This window comes from Salarias fasciatus, chromosome 12, assembly GCF_902148845.1.
Source record: "Salarias fasciatus chromosome 12, fSalaFa1.1, whole genome shotgun sequence".
Taxonomy (NCBI): Eukaryota; Metazoa; Chordata; class Actinopteri; order Blenniiformes; family Blenniidae; genus Salarias; species Salarias fasciatus.
This window is the reverse complement of record NC_043756.1, coordinates 22151760-22174620: the sequence shown is the minus strand read 5'-3', so window position 1 is coordinate 22174620 and position 22861 is coordinate 22151760. Positions and strand designations below refer to the sequence as shown.

General features: G+C 41.4%; 1 protein-coding gene across 1 annotated transcript in view; it reads right to left on the bottom strand.

Moving 5' to 3' along the window:
* Positions 1 to 484: 484 nt before the first annotated feature.
* The window catches only part of nos1 (nitric oxide synthase 1 (neuronal)), a 45732-nt gene continuing 23355 nt past the window's right edge, over positions 485 to 22861 (bottom strand). The window contains exons 8-29 of the mRNA XM_030104310.1: positions 22700 to 22841; positions 22464 to 22603; positions 20394 to 20568; positions 19760 to 19861; positions 19464 to 19658; positions 19036 to 19121; positions 18225 to 18369; positions 17205 to 17309; positions 17059 to 17117; positions 16776 to 16892; positions 15503 to 15677; positions 15004 to 15142; positions 14113 to 14191; positions 13721 to 13914; positions 11641 to 11810; positions 8368 to 8578; positions 7433 to 7520; positions 5904 to 6025; positions 5487 to 5635; positions 3869 to 4063; positions 3346 to 3464; positions 485 to 1277 (exon numbers count right to left, since the gene is read on the bottom strand). Coding sequence (XP_029960170.1) covers positions 1262 to 1277; positions 3346 to 3464; positions 3869 to 4063; positions 5487 to 5635; positions 5904 to 6025; positions 7433 to 7520; positions 8368 to 8578; positions 11641 to 11810; positions 13721 to 13914; positions 14113 to 14191; positions 15004 to 15142; positions 15503 to 15677; positions 16776 to 16892; positions 17059 to 17117; positions 17205 to 17309; positions 18225 to 18369; positions 19036 to 19121; positions 19464 to 19658; positions 19760 to 19861; positions 20394 to 20568; positions 22464 to 22603; positions 22700 to 22841 — 2923 coding nt within the window. The 3' untranslated portion in view covers positions 485 to 1261. The remainder of the gene's footprint in view (positions 1278 to 3345; positions 3465 to 3868; positions 4064 to 5486; positions 5636 to 5903; positions 6026 to 7432; positions 7521 to 8367; positions 8579 to 11640; positions 11811 to 13720; positions 13915 to 14112; positions 14192 to 15003; positions 15143 to 15502; positions 15678 to 16775; positions 16893 to 17058; positions 17118 to 17204; positions 17310 to 18224; positions 18370 to 19035; positions 19122 to 19463; positions 19659 to 19759; positions 19862 to 20393; positions 20569 to 22463; positions 22604 to 22699; positions 22842 to 22861) is intronic.

Genomic DNA, 22861 nt, shown 5'->3' with positions numbered 1-22861 from the left:
GTACAGAATCAATCAAAAGAATATTTGTGGTGAGTTAGAGCTTTTTCATCAGATGATTTCCTCCATCAAACTGTAAGTTACATGCTCTCACATAGGCTATTGAAGATGTGTCACCTCTGAATATTTGCTGATGCATAAAATCCATCATAAAATTCTAACTTGTACATTTTTCCATGTGTGGGATTTTTTTCAGTTGCACAGACATCTGCAGATGAGGTTAGCACCTCAAGTTATTCCTCTTTCACTCTTAACAACTGTATTGAGCTTCCATTTAGTTGAAAATTATAAAAAAAAAAACAAAGCTTATAGTAGATATTATCACCAAAAAACAACAGAAACATTCTTCTGGCTTTTTGGGAGAATTAGGATCATGTTCCCTGTTCTTTTTTAAAGTAAAACCAAGTTTGATTTCAGGCTGATTTCAGAACTTTTACTAGTGATGAATTTGGCTGGATGCTGAAGATAATCAGAGGAAGGGCAGACCTCTTTTATTTTTTTGTCTCCTGGGCAGCTGCTTCAGCAGCACACACCAGCTGGGACACACACGATTATGATGTTGTGACAGGATGGACAGGCCACTAAAAAGAGCGCTGGCGCTCAGGCTGATGCGTGTTGATGGATTGCCAGTGAAGAGCTGCAGATCACGTTCGCTGAGGCTGTGACAGGGTGGATGTTTTTATAATTCAGGGTGACCTGTCAGCACGCCGGTACATTATTCAACTCTTCTAACTTTGCCCATAAAAACAACAACAAACCACCAGTCCTGAAGCTCCCAAACCGACACTGGCTGGTTTCATACTAAAATATCAGCTTGTCATCAATGTCACACTTTTTTTTTTCTTTTTGCAGATATAAAACCTCAATAAAAGCCTTTTGAACAATAACACAGAGTATAATATATTTCTTGAGTATATTCTTGTCTTGGTCATGCATTCACAATGAGGCAGGTTATTACACTAGGTGCACACATTATGAATCAAAATGATCAATTCGTCATTTTTGGAAGTATCATCAACAAGCAAAACAGATTCTCAGAGAACAGAACATTTCCAGCTTGCTACAGACAAAAATCGCAGAGCCCAACAGAAACATTGAAGTGGTATCAAAACAAAAAAGAAGAAAGAAATCCTTTTTTTTTTTCCTTTTTTCTTATTTTTTTTTTTCTTCTTTACAGTACAAAAATTGGCACAGTATTCTTTAACCAGCTTTTCATGTGTCCTCCAGACTGGCTGTTGTCAGAGAGCAACCCTGATGCGTCGACCTACGAGCAGAAAACCCTGAGAGCGAGAGGAGAGACAGACAGACGGACGGAGAGAGAGCGACAGAGACATAGAAATAGAGATGTTACAGTTATTACTCATTCAGCGAGCAGGGGCTTTGATGGCCAAATGTGAAATTCAAGTGACAATCCACACAGGAGCCATCGTCTGTGATGCATTATGTTGGTACTTAATGAGCCATAGTGGCTATGTAGGGCCCTTGTTTTGCTCTCATAGCAAGGGTATATGAAGTGTCTAATCTTGAATATGCACAAATATCGTCAGAAACAAAAACAGAGATGGAGCGGAGCCACTCGCTTCTCACTTTAATCCTGTTAGTTTAAAGGCCCCCTTGTCGGCAGGTTGCTATGGTTACGCGCTCTGTTTTCGTGAGAGACGAGGGGCGATAGCGCGTCGCGTCGCCAGCAACCACAGGTTGCAGATTGGAGTTTACTTCCAAAGTGCCTTTGCTTAATCTCCAAGTCCGAGATAAACCTTTAGACAAAATCTTGGTTTCAACTGGAAACACGTGAGACTAACCGGCGGGCAAAATGCGCCAGGCGAACATGAATCAGTGAGAAATCACATCGCGGTGCGCTCCCACACAGTTCAGCAGAGCCGCAGATGACACTGGTGGTTTTAGGTGTTGTGTAAAGACACTGAGAACATGATCATACCTCCCGAAATCTACTGAAAAATGTACATCAAAGAAGAAGAGAATGAGCGAACCAGTGAGGGTGCTCATTGATGTGGGATGCTTTCTTGCTTTCATTTGGTGGATAATTGGCAGTTTGGAAAAAAATGATTCATGAGTCTGATTCACCAGGTTTTCTTAATGGCTCATCAGATTAGTGAAATTCTGGCTGCGTAAACAGTTCCTGGCATACATTTCATGCACGGTTACATTTAAATGAGAGCAAAAAGCAATGCCTCGTCTGCCACCGTGAAAATATTAGATTTTTTTTTCCTTTAGTTTGCATTGCCAACTAGCTGCTAAACATTTTCTTCTTTCTCCTGAATCAATGTTAATAAACCTACTTTATCCTGTTCCATGATGCGTTCAAAGCCTCCGTGATGTCCGTTGAACTGCAGCATCGTGGGTCACAGGATATTTCTAAACTGGACTTGATGGTTGACTTTGGATTTTGTGAATGAACTAAATATAATGATGGCTTTGTAAAGAGGAAACTTTACACTTCTACCTCGGACTTTTTCTTTCATCTATTCAAAACTGAAGCTGAGTAAAACTGTGGAGGAGCGATCATTATTTTCAACACAGCCTTGATGTTGCAACTTTATACAGTCTTCCATACAGACTGTTGGGTATTTTACTTACTTTTACCCTCCATATTTGAACATTTTCTGAAGATTTTTCACATTTCCTTCATATTTGTATTGACATCTGTGAGAATGATTTATTTTAGCTCTGGTAACAGGTGAAATAGAGCCACGATAACATTCTATTGCAAATTGGTATACATGAAGAAAATGTCTATATTTTCACCAAACCAAATAGAGGTGTCAGAGAATGTCATATTTCTATTATACTTGCATCAAACGCCCTTTGTTTAATAAATTAAATCAGTCTGTGAATACTAAAGTGTTTTTTTTTTTTTTAGTATATTTGCAATTCTGCTGAATGTGAGTAGTTTTGCAAATCCTGAACTTTAACCGCCATTTCCAAATAGCAAAACAAATCAAATATATTTAGAATATGTTTTGCTTTTCTGTTAGAGGAAAGTCATGTTGAAGTCTAATTTCATTTGTGCAGTCCAATTAAGGAGCAAAACACAGACTGAGTCATCAAATTACGACATCAAGATAGTTTTTTTTTTAATTAGAAACAACACTGAATTTGTGGTAAACATTCCAACCTAAGATCTGTTGTTATAATATGTTATAATCTTTTTCAGATTTTCACAAGTTAACAAACATTTTAACTCAGCAAAAAGTCTGTCCATCACAGTGTGGCTTCTTTTCCTCCAATTCTGACAATTTTCCATCTCTAGTTTTCTTTTGATCAACATCTGTCTGAAAGTGTTCATGATCCTCCTCATGCAAAATGCAGACTAAACCAAGTTCTTACTCATCGGAGTCTTTTTTGCTTTCTTCGATGTAGGCGATGGACTCGGAGCGCAGCCGGTTGGTCACCTCGTAGGTGCGCAAGGTGACGCCAAAGATGTCCTCGTGATAGCGGTTTTCATCCTGGTCACGAGAGGAAAGGAGAAGTGGACACGAGAGTGAATGGCAGAATCCTTGAACCACATGGATAAACACTTGTTTATTTAATGAGCACAACAGCGAGTGATTAAAAGTGGATGTGATGATGAGTCCCATAATCCTCTTGTGGCCTTTTTGCCCTTGACTTCAAGGATGAAAATCATTCAGTGGATAGTATTTTTAAACAATTCCTTTTGATGAAAATAATGACTCAACATGCCATTTTTCCTCCATTGTTGTATTGAGGATGATTGTATTGCTCAAAGGCACAAATACAATGATGAGGAACACTTCAGTTTTTATGATCAGAGCTCATGCAGCAGTCAAACCCACACCAGTACATTCATGGAAACCTGAAACAGTTTAACGGTGGACCTCGTTTCTCTTACCCGCAGCTTGCTGATGAAAAAGCCGGAATCCTCCAGACTCATGTTGCCCTGCTGCTTGATGATTTGCTGGACGGTCTTGAAAACGTCTCCGGCCATTGTGACGTCCCCGCACACGTAGATGTGTCCGCGCTCCTCCCTCAGGCACTGGTACACCTTCTCTGACAGATGCTCGCGTAGAACATCTTGTACGTATTTCTGGGGATGAACGAGCGAGCATGAAGTAAGTCAAGCGTGAGGAAAGTAGGAAAAGAAACAATGTGGCACAAACTGAGGCAGCAGGATCCTCAGATATGCTAAAAAAAAAAAAAAACAAAAGAAGAGAGAGTTCAAGTTTGTGCCAGTCATTTAATTACAACTGTCTATAGCACATTATGACTGGAACAACTTCTTTGGATCATTTCAAAACTATATAGAGTAGTAGTGAGTTATCGATCATTTATTATCTCCATCTTTAACTGTTTGTATGTCTAAGTGGCAAAACATGTATCAAAACCGGCTCACGAGAGGCTCCAGACACTATGTGACACTATTTTTGCGATCCGGCCCACTCAAGATGAAATTAGGCCATATATTGATCCACAGCTGAAATGTGTTTGACACTACTGGTCTAAGTGTCGTTGAGCAACACACTGATCCCCACATAGCTCCCTAAACAGCCTCAAATAACACCCATAATGATTGGTGTGTGTGAATGGTTGAATGTGACTAACAGCGCAAAGTGCTTTGAGACTGCTGAACTGTAGAAAATCCATAATAGCAGTGAAGTCCATTTATCATTTAAGCACAAGTGAATGAGATGATTATGCATCATCATAGAAATTGAGTGTGAGGATGAGACTGAGTTCACTTGTTCATGAAAGGCTGCGCATGCAAAGAGTGCAACACCTTTCGACAAGAACAAATAGTGCATTAAACATAATCCGGATAAAACTGACATTGACCCAAAACTAGATTTATTGTTCATGATTTCAGGCTCTCAGATAGTGTTGAACTAAAATGAGGGTGTCAGCAAATGGCGAAAAACACTCCATTAAACCATTTTCTGTCAACACAGTTTTGTCCAAAACAAGAGTGTGATGCAAAGCATTTCCTTCAGGCCACTGCTCTTTTAAGATGGCCTCAGTTGAAATTGAAAAACATCCAGTGGCCCAATAAATCAAAATGTGAAACTTTCTGTGTCCATTCATCGCTCATATTATGTTTTTAGCAAAGTGTGTGCAAGCATGACAGAAATCTGTGTAAGTCCATGGTAATTGGATGTACGGGTTAAAGCAGTCTGAGTGCAGTTCAGGCCCTTGAACTGATTTGCTCTATGTCGTCTGTTTTATCAGCGTTTGAATTTTTCTAATCTAAACCTTGGAACATCGTCTGTAGTAAACAAAACCCGACTCATTCAGGATGGCAACATAAGTGGGAAAAATAAACATGGTAGGAATGTAAAAAAACGGAGCTGAAGGACTATGATGGAAACATACAATACCAGCTGAAGGGACGCTTTGTCAGAATAGAACAGCTGCAGTTTCTCTACTCTGAATTTATTTCCAACCCACACAGCGGGTCAAGAGAGAGTTGTGACAGGCTGACTCATCCAGGGTTATGCAGAGTTTAGCGCTCGCACCTTTGGTTTGCCGGGTTCTCGGGAATAGGCCGTGTACAGCTCCTTAAACACCCCTTTGTTCTTGGCCTGGATGGTCTCCTCCTTGTAAATGTGGTCCATCTCAGACTGCCGACAGCCAAACACCAGGATCATGGGGCAGGATTCAATCCCTTGAAGATAACAGTTAGATGAAGTTATAGTGTGATATTGTGTGCTTTAAATTCATCTTTGATGTATTTAGTCTAATTTTCACGATTACTCAGAGATGCAAATGACTGAATTCAGTTTCAACAGCAGGAAAAATACATCTATGTCTGCATAATGACAGATTCTATCTTCAGATACGTGCACAACCTGGTAAAAACAGCTCAAAGCCTATCTCAGTGTAGTAAATTATCAATTAATCGAATGAAGAATAAGAAAGAAAATATGCCCAACCATTGTGCTCAAGGTCAAAAAGTCTCTTCTGCCAAAAGCTTCTGAATGGGGCGATGCCTGTTCCTGGACCCACCAGGATACAAGGTGCTTGGTTGTCTGTCGGAAGCTGGAATGACGGGGCACTAATATAATGCAAAAGACAGAAATTAAAAAACAAAAAACAAAAGTTAAAATATAATAAACTTTGTGAAATCATTTTTTTTTTTTTTGCCAAAACTTAGATGAAAAGAGCTTATCCCACTCTCAGGACTGCGCAGTAATCAGCCACAACACTAAAAAGTAAGAACAAAAAGTGGTCCAAGTAACACGACTGGCTCATGAGCAGCCAAATCTAGTGAAGCCTGTCCAATGTAATTATTTACAACATGGAATTTTGTTTTTCTGGTTGCGTCAGAAAACCCAATGCGACTCCAAAAGCGCTGCTGCCACCACCTGGACCACAGACCAATGGATGAAGCCTGGTTGGATGTTTGTTAAATCATGTTGATGAGCAGCTGTGTATGTATCTAGGGGGAAAAAAAAAAGGCTGGCAGCAGATCGCTCTACAGAAGGCGTGTTCAAAGTGCAGCCATCGCGGCCAATCACGGCCCAAGGTCAGATTTTATAAGGCCCACACCATCTGTGTGAAAATGTCATATTTGTTTTGGCATGAACAAATTAAATACATCAATGTAACAACAGATTCCTTTTTTTTTTTTCCAAACTCATGGTGGCCTCATCATTGTAGAACATTCATGCAAATGTAAAGTTGCATCTCTCAGCAGAAGCAGTGAGATCGCCGTCTTAAATATTGATCTTGTACAAGTCCAAAAGCTGGATTCTTTTCAAAGAACATGTACTCATCCACACAGTAAACTGGTTAAAAATGGCCTGAGAAACAAGTTCAAGATGTTGACCTTTGACTTCTCCAGATTACAGCCTGATAAAACAGTCTGACCCACTGAGGCACCAGTTCACAACTTCCACGACTGAAAAAGAATCTGCCGATAATAATCACTCAGCCTGCTCCAGCAGGAACCCTTCAGATGTCTGTTTGGAGGCGAAGACAGAACCTACACAATGTCAGGCAGATGGTCATAACGTTACAGCTAATGGGCGATACTAAAAGGGAATTTACTGCCAGAAAACGGTTCACTTCACACGAAACCTGGAAACGGCTCTTCTGGCTCTGTCTACTGGTAATGAAAACCGCCTACAAGCACCACTAAAGCTCACTAATTAACACATTTATCTTGTTTATTTAGAGTAAACTAACACACTGGCCAACTTCCAGTGAAATGATGAATTATTATTTCTACACATCGGATTTTGCAAACATTAAACAAACAGGATACAAGGTGATGATTACAAGGCTTTTGACCTTTGGACATTTGAACACATGCATTCATAATCCTTGTGACTTAAACTAAAGAGTGGTTGTGATCTTCACATTGAAGCTTTGGCAAAGACATTAATCAGTTTTTTTTTTTTTCTTAAACAAGACATTTTTACTTTTTAAAAATTAGAAGTTCCCTGGAAAAGATATTTACCCTCGGACAAAGCACGGCACCATCTCCCCCTTCTCGATCCTGTTGAGCCACGATGAACACACTCCATGGTGGATGGGGCCCGCGCCGTCTGAAAGGTGTAATTACCAAAGCAAGCACTTTACCTTTTTATTTTTCCCTTTCCCCTCTGCCTCCGACTCCTTTTAAGTGAGCAGGCTAACAGGGGGAAGAGTGGCCATAACATGTTTGCATGGCGAGGGCCACTTCTCTTTCTCTCTTAAGGGAAATTACAGTGATTCAGCTGTTGCTTATTCAATCATAGTCATATGCTCACACAAGCACACCTCACATGATGGAAGAAACCGCTGTGAGCAGCTGTGGTAACGCTCACCCACCGCCGAACACACTGAGGTTATGTATGCTGAATACAAGAGGGTAGGGATAGGGAGTCTTGATAGACAGTGCATTAAAACTAATAACGAAACCTGGATGCTCTTTGTTTACAGTCAGACACCGTTTTGTTTCATTTATGCCGTTGCTCATATCTCTAAATAGAATCTGTACCGATGCAGGATGTTCCTGAGGTCTTTGTAAATCTGTTTCTTGTAATTACACTTTTGGTCTGGCTGCTCCGTAAAGCAGACTGCTTCTCCAAGATAACTTCCAATCCATTTTCTCCGTGCTATCGGAGGGTTTTCACAGAGGCTGACTCATTTGACTTTCTGAGTCTCTCCAGCAGCCTTGAAAGGCTGTTTTTTATTTTGATATGAAATGTACATAAGTACAAAAATGCATGCAATATATGCTTATTATTGATTGCTACTTTCATTAATCCTAAAAATGTGATATTCAGTTGTAATGAAATATTGAGAAATTAGCAACATGTATCACCATGGTTGGGATGATATGGCTGTTTCTAGTATATTTCTAGTAAAATTCATATTTGATGGTTTTTCTTGTGTTTCAGGAGCTCTTACCTCTGGCGCGGTAGGAGACCACAGCCACCGTGAGGTGGATCTCCCCTGGGTGCACGTCTGGAGAGGAGCTGATAGAGTAGTAGCGCGGCTGCAGCAGGGGCAGCTGGGTGAGCAGCAGGGTGGAGGGCATCTGGATGGAGGGGAACTCCTCCAGCACCTCCACCAGCGTGGGGTTGTTGTACCACTTCCACTCCTCGTACTCCTGCAAGCCCTGGGGTGTAGAGAAGGAAGGACACAAAGGGGGAAAAAAAGGAGGAGGACGTTATAAACAAACTGTAAACACTTCAGGTGTATCTCAAAAGTTAGACTGAGAAAAGCAGTTTCCCAAAAGTTTTAATCAAACCGTTGATTTTCAATAAATGTCTTGAAACTGAAAAATTCAAACCCTTTCTGTTTTATTGTTTTTAATCTTAAAAAATCATGACAATATAAACTACTTGTCCTTTCAGACTTTTATATAATAACTGGATGCCATAATCATCCAACTCAAAATAATACACAATGCGTGAAATGTTGTAATCTCCAGTCTCTCCTCAAAGTGAGAATTTCAAACAAATCAAGCTGGATGTAACGACATAAAACATGGATGGATAGATGCTGTACCTGTAAAAATTAGATTTTAGTTTTCAGAGATACATAATAATGGATAAAAGTGTTGGGTTACACCTTTTAACCGTTAGATCAGAATATCTGCCATCAACACCAGCTGCTGTTCTTCCAATACCGGCTTTACAGGATGATTTGTTTAGTCAAATTTTCTACCATTAAGACGTGTGAATGGGTGAAAGTACTGGACGACTGATGAATCAGTGCTGAGGAAGTTGAAATCCATTTCCCATTTTTAGACAATGTTGCTGTTGTAAACAAAAGTATGACGTTCTGACCTCCAGGGTTACTTAAACAGCAGGATCTCCAGTGAAAAGAACGTGAATAATAAGACCTACCTGCTTAAGTTTAGACAGCTTGGACTTATTTAGATTGCTTTTCCATGCATTTATCAAAAAATATTTAAAGAATGAATGCTTTGGTATCTATTTCCAAGACACCGTCAACATTCACCAGCTTTCTGTTGTTTAATACTGATGTGTGTTTTGTGCATATTTTAAATGTTTGAATATACCAAATCTTTTTTTTTCGTACTGAGAAAGTCCTTGGAAGACACCGTAATGACGAATACATGAACATCAAGCAGCATTTCTTTGGCCATTTTTAAAGCGATACTTAACATTTTGGCAAATTGGCCCATTTAGCTCTATTCCTTAGTCATTTCGAACAGCATACTTACTTTTTTTTGTGAGGGCGAGCTGTTGTTATATTCAGAGGTGAGTCGGGGAAGGTTTTCGGGACGGACACAATGGAATTGGATGGTATTTTTGTTCCCTCTTGTCAAACTCATCAAATACAAAATCCAAAAACCCCAAAACACTTTGGTGGGCAAATTATAATCTGCACATTCACTACGCTGTGGAACACCAACAAATAATATTGTAGCATTACGACACTGAAGCAAATACTGGGAACTCCTTTTTCTTTTGAAATCACTACGCCCATATTTAGTAAGTAGTTCCGTCTTAGAAATCTTCGCATAAACAACTCAATCTGGTAATTTTGCATTAATATTTCACAGCGTAGTGAATGTGCGGATTATAACGTGTCCACCAAAGTGTTTTGGGGTTGTTGGATTGTGTATTTGATGAGTTTGACGAGGGGGAACAAAAATACCGTTCACCTCCATTGTGTCCATCCCGAAAACCTTCCCCGACTCACCACAGAATAAACAATAACTCGCCCTCACAAAAAAAGTAAGTATGCTGTTCAAAATGACTAAGGAATTGCGCTAAATGGGCCAATTTGCCAAAATGCTGAAGTATCGCTTTAATTTTCTTGATATCATGATCCTTGGCATGACGGACATAAATGTGCTAACATGTAAAAACCCTCATTTAAATGTTGTCTTCAACAGGTTTGTTCAGTGTAAATCAAACTGTTGATTAACTGCAAAAAAAAAGAAGTGCAAAAGTCTGCAATCTGCTTGTCTGAGTAGGAAGTTGCATACCTTTATTTAGAAAAAAGGGGGGGGGGGGGAATTCTCTGCTTCAGCCTTTGTGGAAATATTTTTGGGTGAATTTTGTACAGAAGAACAGAAAAAGAATAAATCTCTTCGATTTCTTGTTTGTAATCATAATGCGCTTATTTGTTCATTTGTCGTCCTAATCAAGCAAGTTTAAGCTCCACATAAACGGAAAAGACGGGGAAGCGTTTCCTCTTTTAGACCTGTAAATGCTCCCTACTCGAGAGCAGGAGGCAGACACAAGCCGAGCCGTTCACTGCCCAACTGTTTTCGTGTGTCATCGCTGACATTTGGATGCGATGAATTTAGAGCGCTGCCACCAGGCTAAGAAACTTTGATATGCTCCCAAGTCCTGCTTTGTTCTCAAGCTGCTAATGAGCCACGCAGCCTGGTGCGGTCTCCGCTCGCAGCCCGGAGCGCAGTGTGAAGCACCTCACGCGCAATTAGCTAAATGTTAACATCAAAACTCGTTCGTGGCCTTCGCTTTTCAACCTTGATGAACAGATGGCAGTGTGGGACTTGACACGTGTCTGAAGTCATAGATTTTGCAGTTTCGATTAATTTTTTGCAAGTTTTCGAAAACATGAAAACAATTGTGAGACTGACAAGAGGATTTAAATGTATTCTGAAGCTCAGCATGAGAATGAGAAGAGAAGAAAAAGATCCTGCATCTGTCCTGGAAAGATCCGGAGATTCAACTCCTATAAAAATAAACTGATGTGCAGTGCTGATTCCACTGTCCTGTTTCCTTTTCTTTATTCAGGAGCTCTCCATCTTCCCTTTTTGCTTCTGTGACAATGATGCTGTGTATGAGCAGATGAGTCACTGCTTGGCCTCATCCAGCCTTTTCCACACATTGACAAAAATGGAGAGTGAATTGTGGGAGGCACTGTGAGGGGGGATGGCTCTGGGTTAGAACGATCAGCGGCTTTAATTTGGCGCCAGCTAACTCCTACTGTACGTATTTCCATCAGTGCAAAGTGCATCACATCGACTTTTTAGACACAGAACTGTCTCCTATATTTTGCTATATTGAGAAATAAACGCATGATAACTTTTTATAGAAGAGGCTGATGGAAAAAAAAAGTCTGCAATCCCTTATATGTTAGGCCAAAAGGTAGACTGAGCATACATAACAGCAGCAGATCAATATTTGTGAAGGTCCGTTTTGATGGGAGCACTAAAATACTGATTGAATTTACCTTACTGAGGACCTCCAGCTTCTTCTTCTGTTGTTCGTTGGTTGCCAGAGCAGCAAATTGCTGCAGCAGCACTGGGCTGGGTGGCGTGGTGATGTCCAAGAAATACTGGAAAGCCTGGTAAATGGTGCAGGGAGGGATACGAGTCTCACTGGTCCAGTTACTGATCACACCTGCAGACAAGAGAACAGTTCCGGCCGCGTTAGTTCAACTGACAACAGGTAACATTGGAGGAAAACAAAGTTCAATAAAAAACCTAAGCTTACAAATTACCCCAACGTCACAAATGCAGCACGCTGCATATGCTACATTAAGTTGTCGCAGGAGTAAATTGTTCCAGGTTTGGAAAACAGCCAAACAACGGTGAGGTGGAAGGCTTACCCAAACACACCCAATAGAAAGAAGCCTTATACAGGTTTTAATAACTTTTCCAAGGATGAACCTCAGAAATATCACACCTGTGAGGAGACTGAGAAGAACCACATTTAGATGTGTTATTATGGCCAATTTCTTTACAGCAAAAGTTGGGTCATTCAGTGTTTCAGTTGATTTCTAAGTTGAAGCAAACGTCACATCAGATGTCTTATTGATCTGATTGGTCATTAGGCAACAGTCAGATGTGCCTTTTGCATAATAAAGCCTAAAATGACACATACTGAACGGCATTTGTGTATTTCAGTTGCCACTGTGGATCATTTTCGCTAAATGTGGATTCAGCAAGACTGAGGTTTAATTCTGGCAAAAGTCACAAGTGAGGTTTTTGGCTTTGGGCCTGTCATGTTCAACATGAGCTCTATTGTTTTTTTCTTCTTCTTCTCCCAATTACAACGATGATTCTATGTGTGATTCAGAGTGGCTAAATTACAATTCAGTCTGATATAAATGTTTGACCATCACAGTACCATCAACTATTCATAAAGTTCCACCTTGAGAGCCGACTGTGTTTTCAGGGCTCTGAGCACCACTGTCATGTAAACAGACACCTTAAAACACAACAGAAGCATTTCCACTTGAAAAAATTATCATGCAAACATGAGTCTGACACTGCTTCTGAGGAGATCAGCAAGTAAGATCAAGAAACAAATTGCCATGTGTAACAGTGAGGATGGTGAGAAGAGGTGGTGCTGCTGTCACATAGTGATTCTGTTATCAAAGTACCATTTAAGTCAGAGGAATTATATTTCAACTATAAAACTGGAATTTAACTGTATAATTATTTTGCTAAAGGTAAAGAACAGGTGGGACAAGTCTTATTTTCTGGTTTGAACCCAAAAATAAAGCTTAGCTCCTGCATACAGAAACTAGACATGTTAACTTCTGATGTTGGCAGAACAAATACTTTATCTTTGTGCTTTTTAATCAGGGTTTGCTTACCATTTCCTTACATATATTTTAACAGTGTGGTCTGCACCCATCTCATTGCTAAAACATGCAACACAATGTTTTCAAACTGCAAAATGTAGCTGCTATTTTTAGTCCAAACTATTATTTTTTTTTTTTAGAATTTCAAACACGTATTTCATCAGTGCTCCCATTTCTAAACTGTTTTCTTTCTCAAGGAGTTTTCAACCATTTTTATTCACTTCAGTGTAAGCAGTAAGGTTCGTGAGATGACACAGTATGTCAGTTCATAAAGAATGATTTATGTTTTCCTTCAGGAGTCCTATTTAGTAAGATTGCTAAGTGTTTGTCAGAGGAAGATAAGGTGTTCAGCAAACAACTATATATAATGGCTTAATTTGTCAAGGTACATTTTGATTGAGTGCACATACTGTGTTTAAGAAACACCTTGTTTCACAGTCACAGTGAAAATCACAGTTAAGTCACTCAGTGTCACCACAACTGTTTGCCAATATGCGGCTTCACAGGAAAATTTCTGGGCACAGATACCTTGCTGAAGTGTGACTCTGCAGTGCCTGCTGAGGCGAGAGAGAGAGAGAGAGACAGAGAGAGAGAGAGAGAGACTGCTTCTCATTCTCGTTTCCAGTTTGACGTCCTGTCTGCGTTTTCAGAGCGCGACCTTCCTGCCTGCACGCCCACCGCATGCGTTAAGTAGCGTGACGTCGCCGATAGCATCACCCACCTAGGGCCGTGTTCCTCTCCTCCAGGAATTCCACTTTGACGATTTGATTGACGGGCGGACTGTCCTCCAGTTTGTCTATGAGAGCCGTCACCAGGTCCTCGTGGTTGCCAGGGAAGATGCCCAGATGGTCGCCGGGCTTGTAGCTCAGGCTGTCGTGGTTGTTCGAGTGGAGCCGCACGAATATAGTGGAGCGACTGCGGAAAGAGATCAGAGATTTAGGAAACGGCGCCGTGACATCTTCAGCATGTTCCAGTTCATTCACTCTCCGCTGCAAACAGAATCAACAAGTTGAATATGAGAGGCATGAAAAGAAACAATATCAAGCGGAACAAAAAGTACACATGTATGGAACTAACCTCTGTTTCACATGGTTGATGTTTTAACATACTCACTTGGACTTGGGAGATTGCAGATTTTGAGATTCAAGCATCTTCGCACCATAAACTTTCTTCTTGTGAATCTTGTATAAAGCTAAAAGCAGACAGAACATGGATGTATATACTTACAGCATTTATAAATAAGTCTGCTCAAACCAAAAAAAAGCAATTATGTGATTTCTCTACAGAAGTTGCAGCTACAGCATTACTACTCCTGTTTTAGAACAGTAAGTAAAGAGTGAAATTCAATGAAAGAGCTGAATTCAACTCAGAAGAAAATCATAATATTTCTTTTTGTTTTTTGTTTTGAGGCTGGAGAAACATTGAATATAGAGTATTTTTGTGAAGAATATCTACACTGCACATGCTGTTTATTATGCACATATGAAATAACACATCAACGTCACTATCTCAGTGTTTTAGGCTGGTATAAAACCAACTAGAAGATTGCTCTTCTGCTTTTGGAAGGCTTGATTATATCTCTTTTAAATGTACACACATTTGAAACATGCATTTGTGGGAAAAGCAGCAGAGCGTGTGGAAGAATCTGCCAAATCAGCTCACAGTTTTCATACTTTCTGTGTGGTTTATCAAAGCAGGTTGAAACCCCACTCACTGACTTCATTCTACACTGAATAACAGCAATTTTCAAGTTAATCTATGCAGATACCAGAACAAAACAACAACAACTCAGAACCCTTTTCCACAATTTCTAACTGATGCAGAAGGTTTAATTTTTTCCTTCTGCAGCAGAGCCACTCTTTTCAGGTGAAGGTGACGTCTTGGTTGAGATCCTCCACAAATAAATCACAGTTATTTAGTTCAGAAGTGCTTATTAGTCTTCTGTCCCTTCAATATCGATACACCAGCAGCAGTTCATAACAGGTTTCCCACAGGACTACCAACCTTCTGTGAGCGCCGGGGCCTCGGCCGTATAGGTCAGGCGGAACTTGCTCTTCTTCCAGCTGCGGTCGTTGCTGATCAGGGAGTCGTGGGCCTTCTCGATGTTCACATCATCGCCAACACAGAACACGTCACAGGCGGCCTTGACAAGTAACAATCCAGTCAAAGCAAACAGTTAAGCCTTTGTACGGAGTAACCTTTCAAACCAACTGCTCAGCTCTTATTGATGCATTTGTAACAATGACCTCCAGGACTGTGGATGTAACTGAAAGCACCAAGGTTATGTATGAATGATCCGCTACACTGTGGTTCCTTCACAGGAGAATGACTTTTATACTTCATTCACTGCGGTCGCACGGACAGCTGGTTTTAACAACAGTATCAAAACAGAACTTTGATTAACACCAAAAGACAGGAAAAAACAAACAAACAAACTGTTTTTTCCCTCTGTTTTCTCATCACACTTAACCGAGTCCAAAGGGTCTTAACCCGAGAAACCAACCTTAAAAACTTTCTTGGCCCATGTTCTGAACGACTCCTCCTGGCCACACAGCTCATCTCCTTCTCCCATGCGTAGGATGCGCTCACCCCCGAGCTCTTCGAGCAGCGTGTCCACGGCGTGGGCAAAGGCGCAGAAGTGTGGGTAGGCCCTGGAGCCAAGGCCAAACACTGAGAATCTAAACAGTGACAGGCACACACAAACACACGTGAGGAGGGTAGCGAGGCAGGTAGAACAACAATCCAAACACACGCAGTCCCCAAACACCGCCACGGAGCCCACGTTAGAAACATGTCTTTTAAAAAGGCACCAAACAGGTGGAAACAGGTAATTCACAGACGAATCAGTCCGTCTTAAGTTTACATTGATGCAAATGGGGGGTAGATCACTTTTCAAATTGAGGTTTGGGGCAGTTCTGCCACTCTTGTGGAGAGTGTTGCAAGAAATAGTTGGTTGTTCGGAGAATTTACTGAACCACTGCAAATGCATCAAAAGGTAAACAACTGAAATGTTAAAAAATGTGCTCAACGACCTTCCCAAAACATAAGAGAACAAACAGAGAGGTGGTTGTTGAGTGAAGGAGAGGCCCTGGTGTATGATCCACCAATGTGAAAGAGAGAGAGAGAGAAAGAGTCAAAAGCATCAAGTTTCCAGGTGAGGCCGTGATGGAAGAACCTGTTTTTACAACCTCAAATTGATCTTCTGATCATTTTCGCAGGGACTGATCGATTTAGCTTCTTTCTGCGATCCATCGTGACTCTGAATTTTCCCGGAATCCAGATTCCCATTCATGAGGTGACTGTCAGAACGCAGCTCAAAGTCAGACAGTAATCCTGCTCCGTTCACACCGCGATATGAACTGAAAGACCGTCTCTCTCCAGCTTTGGAATTCATGCAGTTCATGATAGTTGTGTTCATTAGTCATTATTCATTATTCATTCCATATGGCAGTACAGGAAACAACAGATGGGAATGCAATGAATACGTTTCTGTGTGATAATGCATTAATCTACAATCTTGTTAACATGATAAATGAAAAGAATAAAGTTCAAGTGAATAACATGAAATAATAGAACATGATAGTGGCTTATTGTGACAAAATCCTTTAGAATTTCAGTGAGCACAGCTCAATATCAGCTCTGTCTGAAGTACAGATTGAAAATTGTCTTATGATCTTTATTAATAACCTGCTACCTCGATTTAACCTCAACTTCGGAGAGCAGTCTGATGACGATCAGTACTTCCTCCCTAGTTTGATTTAATCTGGGCTTGTTACCTGACATTAGCAAGAGGTCCGGTGCTCTCAAAGTTAATTCTTGTCTCTGGTTCGTCGCTGGAGGACTTGCGGGTGTCAGAGTATGAAGAAACGCTGTTGAAACGGACCTTGTAGCTCCTGGTGGGGAGGATACACACATGATCAAAATATTGGACAAAAACTTAGAACATGCATAATCAAGCAGTAAATATTCTCTGAAAGATGTTTGCTTCACCTGCATAGTAGACAAGTTGTACTTTGATTTTCCACATATACAAGTACAGAAAAGCAGGATTAAACTTACTTCCTGTCCTCTGTGTTGGATGTTGGGTGACGCATCTCCATTAAGGCAGCTCCAAATTTCTAAATCAGCAGAAAAAAGGATAAGAGATTAGCGGGTAATCTATGCTGCGCTGCATTACCTGTGGGCGTTAAACATGACAGATATACCTCTCCATTTTCAGGTGGGTCGCCGTTGCCAAATGTGCTGGTTACCACTAAAACCAGCGTCTCGTGCTCCAGATCCACCACATCGTATTCATCCATGCCCATGACCTGGAAAAAATTCAATGAGAAAGAGAAAAAAATGAAAGCATTATGTTGAGGGAATTTTGGCCACTTGCATGGTCTTTATCTCGCTCATGTCTCCTTGCCACACACTCCAAACGACAGATGAGTCGAGCGTGTAAATTAAGGCAGAACACGCAGCCGTTGGCAGAAGAGGAGGTTGTAATGACCACTCTGTCCTCGCCTCTAACGAGATGATAATATGCTGCCGCCACACAACGAGCAGCCATGATGCATACCACTCAGCGTGATGGTGTTTGTCTGCCACGGGCCGCGCTTGGCTCTCAGCATATATACATACATGCACACAGTGACACACACACAACTGAAGGCGTGAAGAGAAAACAGGCTTTAGTCCCGCACAACCAAGACTTGCCCCAGGCGCCTCGCATCTGCCCTGTGATCCATCTGCACACACCCACTCTCAGCAACACACACATTCACACACTTGGATGCTCCAATCTCTTCTTGTGTGATTGATCACACTGGGACGACAGGAAGGAGGAAAATAAGATGTGACCTGGAGGGAAAGCACACAGCGTATGACTGAGAGAGAGCGGCGTCATTTGCTTTTTTGTGAACAGATTTTCCAGAGCCAGAGGTGCTTCAGGATCTTGTCTTAAAACTACTGCGTTGTTCAACGCTTCGATGGTTAAATCTCGCCTCCGACCCGAGGCGTTTTACTGCATGAAAGAAGAGGGAAATGTGACAAAAGACGCAACTTCAACCCTTACGCCGTCTGTACTCAGCTGGCATCTGCTCGCCTTCGTCAGCCGGCGGATCGGGGCTGGCGGAAGTAGAGTGCCTCTGAATTCTTTTCTTTCCCATTAAACATCAGTGCAGTGGCACACACGTTGGAGCTCAAGTTCTGGAAATGATGATGCAAGGTGGAAGAAAGTTTACCTTTGGGTCAAAGGCGTGCTTGAAGATTTCACAGAGTGTTTTAGCGTAATCTTGAGATTTGCCCGTTTCTGTGGCAAACAGTATGGTGGCTTTAACCCTCTTGGCCATGGCTTGGCCCATGAGCTTCGCTGAAAACTTCACAGCCCTACAAGAAGTGCAGAAAGTGAGCGAGAGAGAGAGAGAGAGAGAGAGAGAGAGAGAGAGAGAGAGAGAGAGAGAGAGAGAGAGAGACAGTGAGGATAAAATACAGAACCATGCAAGTTATTGAGCTGATAACGGTGTCTGATAAAACTATGCTTCCCAACCATTGTAACCACGAAGCCAGTAGAACCTCCAAAATCGGCAGTTTAAGAGATCTAACCCCTCTTTAATGTCCAATGACCCTCCCAAGGGGGTTCCTTGGCACCCAGTTTGGCAATCAGTTTGATACAATATGTGTTTGCAAGCGGCTATAGTTCGTCATGTAAGGTAGAGTTTCACACTGGAACAGGCAGCCACGGATGGATGACAATTGTGATTACCTGGCTTGTCATATCCTCGGGGGCAATTATATTAATAGAAGCATGCACGTGTGGTAAGTACGTCCATGCACAAACAAAACACTAACGAACCTGTGATTACACCCCGAGGGGTTGATTGAATAAATTCTAGTGCTTCCTTCGCATGTGTCTAACTTTAGCCAGGAAGGCGATGGCACTAATTCAACAAACACCAGTAGTTGGTTCTTCTCTTTGACATTACCGGTGGTCACAGTTCAAAACCAAGCCTACAGTTATAAAGAGAAAACAAATCACTGAATGAAAACACTTACTTGGCAAGCTTCTTGAATCCGATGGCTCTCTTCTTTGTGGGTGTCCCGTTGACTCCTTTCCACACATGGGTGTTCCACGGATCAGACTTTTCAATGTGGAAAAAGGATTGAGGTGTAATTTTAATACAAAGATAAAACTTAAAAATTATACTTTTCCCTCTGAGATAGGGGCGTCTAACTCATTTTGGTTATACCATTCAACATCATTTGAACCAAATCAGTGGACTGATGAACACATTGACCTGTACTCATGATGATTAGTAAGCTGGGATTGACTCCAGCTCCCTACGACCCTGCACAGGATTACATGGTATAGACGATGGATGGAGATTAACATCAGCTCAAATGTTTCCTTTAGTTTTGGAGAAGAGGATTGTGTGTGCAAACACTCGAAAAATATCTTTTTTTTTTCCAATAATTTCTCTTACCTGGTACTCAAATGATGGGGTGAGTCTGTAGTTGAGCATTTCTTGGTGAAAAACTGGCGTAACGCTTCCCGACATTGGAGGCACAATCCACACCCAGTCACCGGGGCAGCCGCCTCGGACCCGAAACTCATTCTCCATGTGCTTCATGAAGGACTCTGTCGCTGAGTGATGGTCCACTATGGTCACCTTGCATGACTGAAAGTAAGAAGCAGGCCACATTCAGCAAGCAGCAAAGTCCGACATTTGCGCCACTTTTCTGAAAATGTTCTGTTTTCAGATTCTTGAACTGTGCTCACCTGGAAACTGTAAAGTACAGCAATGTTGACCTCCACGAGCGCTTGGTCTTTCCAAAGGGAGGATGTCTTCCTGGTGTCTAAGGCCATTTTGTTTGCGACTTCCTATGTAAAACAGAAAAAAAAAAAAAAATCTAAAATTTCACTTTTGATGCTCACAATTTGTAACTTGATTTGTAACTAAAATAGAAAAATCATTTACTGTAACTACATTAACATTTAGGTTTGTGACGCAGCTGCATTGTTGGGCAATAATGTGACTTTTCCATGTTCAAACTGAACATAGTGCAAAAATAAAAACACCTTAGGGAAGTTGCCAGACGTTTCTTGTTTGAAATGGCATTGTCAGATTGGAAACCCCCTTGACTGAGTATCAGTGTTATGAATTGCTTGCACTAAAATAAAATAGAGATTTAGTCATTTTTCTGTTCAAGTTTTCATTCTGACTGGAGAAAGTAACTCTTGAAGACAGAGGTTTTATTTCCTGATCAGCTTTCTCCTTTGAGTGCACAATTAGAAGAAGACTCTGATTGGACAGTTTAGTGACACAACACACAACTTCAGTCTGACTGTGCCTATAATTCTTTACTAGCTATCGACCGCCGATGAAACATGGCTGTTTGGCACAACACACTACCTCCAGAATGTTGTAGCGAGAGCTGTCACAGAAGTCCCTCACGCCGATCTCTGTGCCCATGTACCAGCCGCTGAAGGGGCAGCATGTGAACTCCAGACCGCCGATCTCCAGCAGCATGTTGGAAACCGCCGGGAGGCCGTACCACTTCAGGTCCAGGTCTTTAAACCACTCAAATCTGGGCAGAGACAAAAAAGGGGAGCGATTGGCTGAGTGATCCGGCTATTTCACATAATTCAATTCATTATTTTCCCTATTGTGGTCAGGAAATTATCCATTGACGGATTAGCAGCGTGCACTGAAATCCTTGGGAGCACAGGTAATTACCACTGAGCTGCGTAATGCAAAAACGGAGTGCAGCCAGAACTCACATTAACACAAAGAAAACCACTTTTGGCGCTGGACGTAGCAAGCCGGACCTCATTCTGCCTCCCACTACTCACTTCTCGCAGCCTCTCGGGGGGTGGGGGGGGGGGGGAGGGATATCATTGCATTCAGTGTATTATTTGCAGGGCTAGGTTTAATCTTGTGTAATGATGAGACGCTGTAGGTGGTCGAGGCCTGTGCCAAGCTGCTGCCGGAGCTGAGGGCCAGCTGATGGAGGGTGTAGAGCAGGACATGCCAATTATGGAGGGAGTCTGGCAGGGAAATCTGTGTCTCAAGGGATTTCTGAGCTGGTGCACACTAAAAAATGCTGGGGTTTTGTAAATATGTGGACACAAAAGCAAGTGCTTTCAGGGTTCAGTCTGTTGGCTTTATTGGTTGGTTGGTTTTTCACTGATGATTGGTTTGAAAATGGAGACGGAAAAAAAACAAAGCATTCAACTCACAGTGGTTCCTTGGAGTCTGACTTTTTAAGCAGCCAACAATCTGAAATGACCTTTAGCATTGTTTGTTCCTGTGTATAATGTTAATAGAATTATGGTATCATAAAAACAAAATGTCAAGTTGCCCATTTTAAAGAACATTTCAAATGGGTCATAGTGATTGTACTGTTGGATGTCATATTGTTGGGTTATATTTTTAACTTTGGAGCAGATTGCAGGTGTACTTCTCTGAAATTAAAGTTTACAGGCTTGACTGGTTCAAGCTACACAGGACTATTTAGATAAACAGCTATAGGTTTGGACTGCTGGGAGGACGACCGCTGAGCCTCCTTTCATTCCCACTCTTCATGCAGTGATGTTACTATTACATTTACTATATAACAATAACATTATGAGCCTGTTATCTGGTCACATTTTGGAATTCAAAAGTTATCTAACAGTACTACTGTTAATCTTTTCATAATCTTTTCACTTACTGCCGTTAGCTCTTCTAAACTGATAATAACATCAGTTTTCGACTAATTTATGCTTAGTTAAGGACATTAGTACAAGCTCGATAACATTATGTCAAGAAACTACAATTTTGATTTCAGTTTCGAACAGAAACAACAACACATCTTGACTGTAACCCTTCTCCTGCAGGGTAACTCATGGCTGAGGTGATTGCCTGTAAATACTATGTGAAGCGAACAATTTAATTTCTGTCATTTTTAACTCAGCACTTCTAAAGCGCCTCGATACCATGTGGTGATGATGATGGAGTGATCGCTGGATGAGCATGTGTGTGTGCAAACTGGTGTGGCAAAACCACCCAAACATTCACTGTGATTATAGATATTACTGTGTTGTGGGGGACTGAAGCTTATTATCTCAAGGGCACTGCGGCTTTAGTACAGGCCCTACCACTGTTCAAAAAGTTTTGTGAAAAGTAAAGCAAACACATGAGAAACAAAGCAGGAGGAAGCTTAAAATCTCACTAACAAGCCCCATGGTTACCACAAAAGCTGGCATAGTAACAGATAAAGCATTTCTAGCTGCGTTTTCTGGGAATAATCTGCACAGTCGGAATGTGGCGATAACCCAATCAGACTTCTTGGCTCAAAAGTACCCCATTGTTTTAGGAGTGTTGTTAAAAGATGTGTTAGTGGGCGGATGTCTTTTTTTTTTTTTTTTTTTTTTTTTTTTGCAGCCCCCTCTGTTCTTGTTCAGCTCTATTTTCTATATTTTATGGAAAATCACAACTCACTTTGGGTGTGTGATGGGCACCTCAAGAATGAGGTCTTCAGGGATCTCAAACAGCTCGGGGTCATTTCCATTGGACTGTAGCAGAAGAGGCAGGACATCGAAACGACCCTTCGGGGCTTTCCATCCAAGCTGGATGCAGATCTAGTGACCAAAACACTCAGTGTGAGCTGGGCTCCTACTAGAAGACAGTGAATGTAAAATGCAGCATTTTAAAAAAAAACATCTTTTCATCTGCACCTCTGTGAATTCAACATTGGCAGGGTCTCCCAGGATCTGTCCGTCAGGTTGTTTGTAGCCTGCATAACGAATGAGCTGACTGTTCCACACCCGAAAGTCATGTTTGCCATCCGTCCTCTGAGGAAAAATGGTGATGGCTGACCTGCAGAAAACAACCAGAAG